A 7,816-nucleotide genomic window follows, 5' to 3' on the forward strand; every position below is an offset into this window, starting at 1 on the left:
ACAAAGACACGCGGCTTTCATAATTAATGACAAATTTAGGCATTGTTAGCCGTTTGCGGAATTGAGCTCTGTGATTTGTCAAAAATTGGAAATTCGCTATGTGTGCCGTGGGTTTATTTTTAATATAAAATAAATCTACGGCACCGAAAGCGTTCGTGACTTGGTGCGCTGTTTTAATTGAATGATCAATGAATATGCGCAGCGATGTGAACGTACTGTGAACGTCAAAATCCACGTGCTCTGTTGTATATCTATTCCTCGAAGCAAATAATTGCTTAATGGATTAGCTGAAGGTCGGGCACGAGTGTATGATCTCTGAAAATGAGAAATAGAATCCGAGTTTTTCAGAGCTGTTTAACCATCAGATCATTATAATTCTGCCTGCTTTAAGTAGCGTATTATACAGCTTGGCCAAGAAATAGGTATTTTAAGCCCCCGAGTGTGCAGGAGTTTGAAGTACAACCCGGAGACGGAAGCCAATGGATTTTTCTCCAAAGTTCATAAAATTATATATAACTTTATATACATTGTACGGTGCGAACTCTTCTTATAAACAATTTTGAGTTTCACCATGGAATTTGTGATTTGTTTCAATTTAGAAAATACTGTTTTCAATAAGTGAAGAAATATATCCACAATCTCGTCGCGTTAATTATTGAGTGCAGTAACGAGGGAGAGCGATGCATCTTCGTCATTAATCTGTCACTAGTTGGTCATTTGTATGTAAGAGCATCCCGACAATTAACCTATTTTAAAAATCGATAACAAGAATCATTGTCGGAGATTTGTTTCGCATTATAGCGACTCGATCATTTTCTAGAATTTTTTTACTTTGTGGCTAGCTTGCTGTTCTTCACTGAAATATTTTAACAACGATCATTCACATAAGTGGCAAGTTCAATTGTAATATATACAGTACTTAATCTTATTGTGTGAGTAATTGCACAGATTTATCTAGATAAAGAGGACTCTTTATGAGAAAAGAAGAATAAGGATTCCAGGAATCGTGTCAATAATTACGACATACTATTGCGTGCTGGTATATTTTATGATGTCTGATGTGCCTTTATCCTTTGCAATATTAGAAAATCAGTCTATTGCGCAATTATGATTCTATGGATGTCGATCTAGTGATATTCATATGTATAAATGCATAAATGATTTATTTTATTTTTCAAGAAAATGAATGAAATATTATTCAACACGATGAAATAAAAAAAATTGTAAAGTACGTCGTTATGTGAATCAAACATTTCAACCTTGACCGGGTACGAGGTGCAAACTTTTAAGTCGAATTCGCACAAATTAGTCAATTAGCGCAAATTGACTGATAACGCCTCTCTATCTATTATGCAAAGTATAGGTATACCTATTGGTGTTCTACGATGAATTCTCGTTTGTTATATGTTATATATCTCACCAATTTTCCTAATAATACCGTCAACGTTCGTCGCGGCTCATATAAGGGGGGGGGGGGGGGGGTTATATCAAAATTTCGAACGTTTTTATTTCATGGTAATATTTTCTTAAATTTTGCACCCATATTTGGTATAAAAAACGAGGAAGATTTTAAGCATTTTTTAATAGAAAAAACTTATTTTTGAGCCAGAAGTTTTGTAGTTTTTTGGCCCAAAAATCAGTTTCTTCTATATCAAAAATGCTCAAAACCTTTTTTAACAGTTTTTTTGCAATATTTCAGATTTAGAACCCCACCTTAAAAAAACATATCATAGCATTTCATCTGTAAGGGATACTTGAGATCGCATTCTTCTAATTACAAACAAACAAAAAATACAGTGTTATAAGTTCAACGACTACGTTTTGTTGAGTTATATTTATATATGTATACATTTTATCGTCACTACGTGTCTCACATAAATTTCATATCAGCACTTAGTTTACATTACATTTAATTGGCGACAAAGTATACAAAAAATAATTATACAAGTGTATCATTCACTCGGAACTTTATTTGTTATTCGGACGTTCGGACCTCTCAGTCCTAGCGCAGTCGTCATTGCTGACTGTGAATGTCTAGAATTAGAGCATATATTAAATTATAAATCGCTGATTAAAGATAATATAAATATAATGATTTTTAAAAATTGTATCGTCTTCATTTCCATCATTTTGACTTCAGTCATACGTAAGAAGTTACTTTGTGTTATATGCTTTTTAATAACTGCACAAAAATATTTACTAAAGTTAAGAACATATTACTAATATAATACAATAATGCACACTTTAAACTTTGTATATTTAAATAAGCTGCACGAGTATGACAATTCACACATTTAAAATGATTTAAACATTAAAAAAGCCATCAGAGCTGTCCTGAATTATCACGATGAGGAATTTTTCGGTAATACGGCTGATCGATACGACTGGCGAAAGCACCCCTGTAACCGCGAATGCATCGAAGGAGAGAAGCCGTTGCTCTGCAAGTACGTTTTTGTCGTAGAACAACTTAGCTCCATGAGCAAGGCTTGTTACGACTGCCCCTTCAATGTCAGCGATTGCTTCAGACCTCACTGCATGCCGACCGATGGCGTGCAAAAGACTATCGTTACAGCTAATCGACAGATACCAGGTCCGACTATTGAGGTATATTACTCAGAAGTGTTTTCATGACGTACAGTTTAAAGACATTTTATAAGAAAAACAAACTGGTTTTTTAATCTCGTTTTTAATCGCAAAGTATCTTGTCTATAATTCGCTCTTTGAAATTTCATTTTAGATTCAAATGACATGATTTTAGGATTTTACGAATAGAAATTATATTCATTATTACTGTTTACACATTAGTAAATAGAAAATATTTTTAATGAATCGGCATTCCAGACTTGATAATGGTGTGAATTATAAGATCGGGTAATTTTTATCATATTTTGTATCAGTGAGCTTGTTCGGACGAAGTTTAAAGCTGTACGAACAAATACACTGTATTGCAAATACACAAGCTCGAGAAACCCTCTATCCCTTAGTGTACACCATATTATCCAGGACACGTGGATTGATTTTCGCGATTTATAGAATTTTAGAGCATTAGAAGTCTCTTTTTTGCCCATTTATTAGAAAAAAGCAAATTAGACATTCTTTTAGTCCCAATTAAACACCACGAGAATGGTGAACTTACTACAAAATATTATGTTCGTCTCGTCAGGTCTGTGTCAACGACGTAATCGCGGTAGAGGTGAGAAATCTCATGATGTCCGAGAGTACAACGATCCATTGGCATGGAATAAAACAGATTGGGACTCCATACATGGATGGTGTCCCTTTTGTGACACAGTGTCCCATTTTGCCCGGAGAAAGATTTCAGTACATATTCCATGCTAACAATAGTGGAACCTACTTTTGGCACTCGCATATTGGTAGGTTTAGAAATTTGATGTTTTTTTTGTTTGGAAAATGGTGGAATTAGGAGAAATTGGTTGTTTCTAAAGAGAATGTTGTTTAAACGTGCGTGTTCAATCTATTATCCAACTTCAAAAATGTACCGATCACCCCTTATTACGATTGAAAATTCTAGAAAATATGAAAAATAATTAATGCTATATTACCATATTTTAAAAATGTTGACAAATGTATTTAAAAAATATTTTATCCCATGCTTCCAGGTAGTCAAAGAGGTGACGGTCTATTTGGTCCATTAATTATCCGTTTGCCGCCGAATAAAAATCCTTATCGTAATCTGTACGATTACGACAATCAACATATGTCTCTCTTAGACTGGGAAAACATTGAGGGTTTGGATGCAATGGTTTGGGAGTATCAGGACAAACCCATTTACGTGCCAAATACCATTCTCGTAAATGGTTTAGGACGTTATAAGAAATTCACTAAAGACAATGAAAGCACTTATGTGCCATCTACTGTTTTTGAAGTTCAATCGGTGAATTACATCTTTATTTTTATACTTTGAAGTAAATCGATGGGTTCTTTTATCCACGTATAAAAAAAGGATTCTCACCGATTTACTTCATAAAATAACGGGCATATAAGAATTATGTTGATCGCTCAATGTAACCGTATGTTGTTCGGTTACATAACATATGAGTGGGACACGCTCGGTTTAGTAATATCAATATAGGTAAATGTACAAAGTAAATCGATGAGTTCTTTTTTGTGTTTATCAAAAGAGGTTTTTCACCGATTTATTTTATAAAATAACGGAGATATAAGAATTATATTGATCCCTCAAACTAACATATCATAACATATGATTGGGACATGCTTGGTTTAGTAATGTTATTATTGTGACATGTGCAAAGTAAATCGATTATATTGTTATAAACGTGAGTGGATTTGAAAAGTTTTCAAATCCACTCACGTTTATATTCTACTTTATTTTTATTCTTTGAAGTTTAGTTTATACGAGACTTAGCTTATAAATGCTATTCCGTTTTGAATTTTACTAGAGAAAAAGATATAGATTTAGAGTGATAAACGCTGGAGCCGGAGACTGCCCGATGCTAATGTCGATAGATAATCATACTATGCTCGTCATTAGTCTTGACAGCAGTGACATAGAACCAGTTGAGGGTGAGAAATTATAAGAATTTGTAAATAGTAAATTTAACCATAGAAAATCGTTAATTTTCTTCAGTTGATACCATAACAACTTGGGCTGGCGAAAGAGTAGATTTTGTTCTCGCGGCAAATCAAATACCAGGAAACTACTGGATTAGGTATCGAGGTTACGGTCAATGTCAGGATTTGAATTCAAACGCAACAGCGGTAGAAAGCGTTCACCAGGTGGCGATTCTTAGGTATTCTGGTGCACTACCTGAAGATCCGAAGGAGTCTATCGATTATTTCTTACCGAGATACACAAACTATACTCGGGTAACTAAACTACTTGACTTGTAAAAAAGTATGATTCTAATTAATCCATTAGTTATTGATCCATAAATAAGGCGCTGAATCCTTACAACTCCGGAACCGAGACATCGTACCAAGTTAATATAAGCATTCCTTTACTGAACTCGATAGCACCAAATGATCCTTCCATAACCGATCCCGTGGATCAGCAAGTTTTTATTACGTTTGATTTCTATAATATCGATAATTATGACTTTCATCGTAGAAATCTGTACGGGTTCTATCAAGGTACTTGAAGAAATGTATAAAACAGATTTTTATGATTAAAATTGATTCTTAAATGTAAATAAATTATTTCAGTGGCACCCGATCATAGAATAGGTACATTGCAACTTAATCATATAAACTTAAAATTTCCCAAGGTTCCTTTACTGTCTCAGTACTACATAATCCCACCGGAAACTATCTGCAACTCTTCTTATGTTTTCGGAAGCCCAAACTGTATGAATGTGCAATGTGCCTGCACTCATGTTATCAATTTGAAACTTAATTCTGTTGTAGAGATCGTTTTGATTGATCAAGGTAGAGTTAATTTTATTGAGTAACGTGTCCATTGAAAAATGTTCTTATTATATTAAGCAATATCCTGAATACTTTTATTATTATTGCGATACAATAATATTACTCATCAGTGGTTGAAAAAAAAAACTAAAACTTCAATCAATTATATTTTACAGGAATCTCTCCATTTATAGTAAATCACCCGATGCACTTACACGGCTACTTTTTCCGAGTAATCTCGGAAGTAAATATTTTGGATGGCGTGATGACGGTTGATCGATTTAAACAGATGGATATGGATGGAAAAGTTGTAAGGCGATTGGATCACGCTCCCAAGAAGGATACTATCAAAATACCTTCTGGAGGCTATACAATTATTAGAGTCTACACTCATAATCCTGGTATTAGATCGTACTATAAACCTATTAAAAAAGTTGACGATAAACCTGTTGGTTGCACAAGCTATTAAATACTGTTTGTTTTTACTTTAGGCTACTGGTACTATCATTGTCACTTTGAAGAGCACAACAACGTGGGAATGGCTCTGATTTTTAAAGTTGGTGAACACGCAGATTTCGCACCCGAACCTAAAGATTTTCCGAAGTGCGGAGATTACGCTCCTTTAGTAATGAAGTAGTTAATTATTACTTTTTTCTGTTTTAAAAATTAATATAATAGTATTCTACCTAGATTTTCCAATTTTTTCGAATAAAAAGAATACAAGAAAAACAAAATTGTTCTTTAGGTTGTTTAAAAACAATGTTCAAGACATAAAATTTGCCAGTATTTGCGATACAAAGGATTCCATTTAGAATATGAATTATTATCATTTTTCGTAATTCTCATAATGTAGAGCCCCAGCCTTCATAATGCTATCTTTCTCTCTTTTTTTCCTCTCATTTTCGTGATTTCTACACAATACATCAGAACAAAAGTCAGTGCAGCTGCAACACGAAGCTTCAATGAAACTTAGCCGCGAGCAGCTACAGTTGCACAGTAGAATATAAATTCTCGGGTTATCTGCATACAAGCTTCTGGCGCGTATATGTATGAATGACACCGGGCGTTGTCACGATACTCTCTCTCTCTCTCTCTCTCTCACTCTCTCTCTCTCTCTCTCTCTCTCTCTCTCTCTCTCTCTCTCTCTCTCTCTCTCTCTCTCTCTCTCTCTCTCTCTCTCTCTCTCTCTCTCTCTCTCTGTTTCGTAGCTCGTTTTCAGCTGGCTGAGAGCTATATTTTGTGTCCCTGAGAGACTACAGATAGCATACAGAGGAAACGGAAAAAAGCTCGCTGGCTATGATGTCGCCTGGATATGCAGTTGAATGTACCGAAAATGGTTAGCTTGACTGCTCCATGTTTCTGTAGCAATTGTACAAAGCGCGGAAGTCATTAGAGATTTTTCTGCGTGCCGATGAAAATACAGTGCAGTTTTTTTTATTTTTGCATGCGACTGGTGTAGCGATCTTTTGTTACTCGCAGCAACTTTTGGAATTTCGGATGAGATGTTTGCAAAACTATCAGAGCATTGTATTCAGATATTAAAAGCACTATTTTTCACAAATATTGGATCGGTGAATATTATTTCTATATTTGATACAAGACAATTCAGATTTTCCAGTATTTTTTATCTGCATTCAAATACACTCGCTTTGATTAGATTTAATCAAGGCAAAGTTGCAGATGAATTGCAAAAGTTTAATTTTGGGCTACAGCGTCACCTTTTTGTCAGTTACATTAGAAATACGAAATAAACTGATTTTTTTAATATTGTTTTTTCTTTTAACATTGAATCCTTTTGTATTATGTCTAGGTAATCAAAAGTATCCATTTTATCAACATAAGATTTACGCTTCTTAACCTTGCACGTTTTGGCTGGATTAGTGGCTGTTGCAGTTGTTTATCCAACTTCGGCTGATGTGGTCGTTGTTGCTTGCTTGTATCCATCAGTTCTTAATTTCGATTCTTAGAATTTGGTGGTTGTTGTGATGTATATATATATATATATATATATATATATATATATATATATATATATATATATTGCGTTTAAAGATTATACTCAAAATTCAAAAGGAATTAATACCAAAAAATGGCCAAATGATCAAAGACAGCTTCTAAAAGCCGAAAATTTATCTCTTCCTTTCTTTCTAAACTGCACCCAGACATTGCATACTAAAGCTGTACGCAGATCGTCCTTTCTCTCGTGATTTAATTGCACGACAAGTATTCGTATAACGAGAAAGTGATTTACGGGTAGTGTAATGGCAGATCCTCCTATTACGCGTGGGCGGCACCGCGACAGGTTATCGCAGTCGGTATATATACATAACACCCACTTGCGGTCTTCTCCGGAAATTTTTGTATAGCAAGCCAAAGCGTGAAGTCGAGGTGAGCGAGCGATCGAGCGATCGACCGGCAAATTACATCGGAC

At 34.6% G+C, this 7,816-nt stretch overlaps 1 protein-coding gene across 1 annotated transcript; it reads left to right on the plus strand.

Moving 5' to 3' along the window:
* Positions 1-1,960: 1,960 nt before the first annotated feature.
* LOC100119222 (laccase-2-like) lies at positions 1,961-6,119 on the plus strand. Its single transcript, XM_016989194.3, has 10 exons — positions 1,961-2,146; positions 2,321-2,604; positions 3,164-3,374; positions 3,621-3,895; positions 4,422-4,545; positions 4,610-4,848; positions 4,920-5,112; positions 5,185-5,406; positions 5,562-5,786; positions 5,877-6,119. Exons 1-10 carry the CDS (start codon positions 2,092-2,094, stop codon positions 6,020-6,022), a joined length of 1,974 nt encoding a protein of 657 aa, XP_016844683.1. The 5' UTR covers positions 1,961-2,091; the 3' UTR covers positions 6,023-6,119.
* The last annotated feature ends 1,697 nt before the right edge of the window (positions 6,120-7,816 follow it).

This window comes from Nasonia vitripennis, chromosome 2, assembly GCF_009193385.2.
Source record: "Nasonia vitripennis strain AsymCx chromosome 2, Nvit_psr_1.1, whole genome shotgun sequence".
Taxonomy (NCBI): domain Eukaryota; kingdom Metazoa; phylum Arthropoda; class Insecta; order Hymenoptera; family Pteromalidae; genus Nasonia; species Nasonia vitripennis.

Excerpts from the sequence above, each read along its gene's own strand:
- LOC100119222 (XM_016989194.3), top strand. The coding sequence starts at position 2,092 with ATGATTTTTAAAAATTGTATCGTCTTCATTTCCATCATTTTGACTTCA. Across the intron at positions 4,546-4,609 it reads TGACATAGAACCAGTTGAGG|TTGATACCATAACAACTTGG; the intron begins GTGAGAAATTAT and ends AATTTTCTTCAG. Across the intron at positions 5,113-5,184 it reads TCTGTACGGGTTCTATCAAG|TGGCACCCGATCATAGAATA; the intron begins GTACTTGAAGAA and ends AAATTATTTCAG.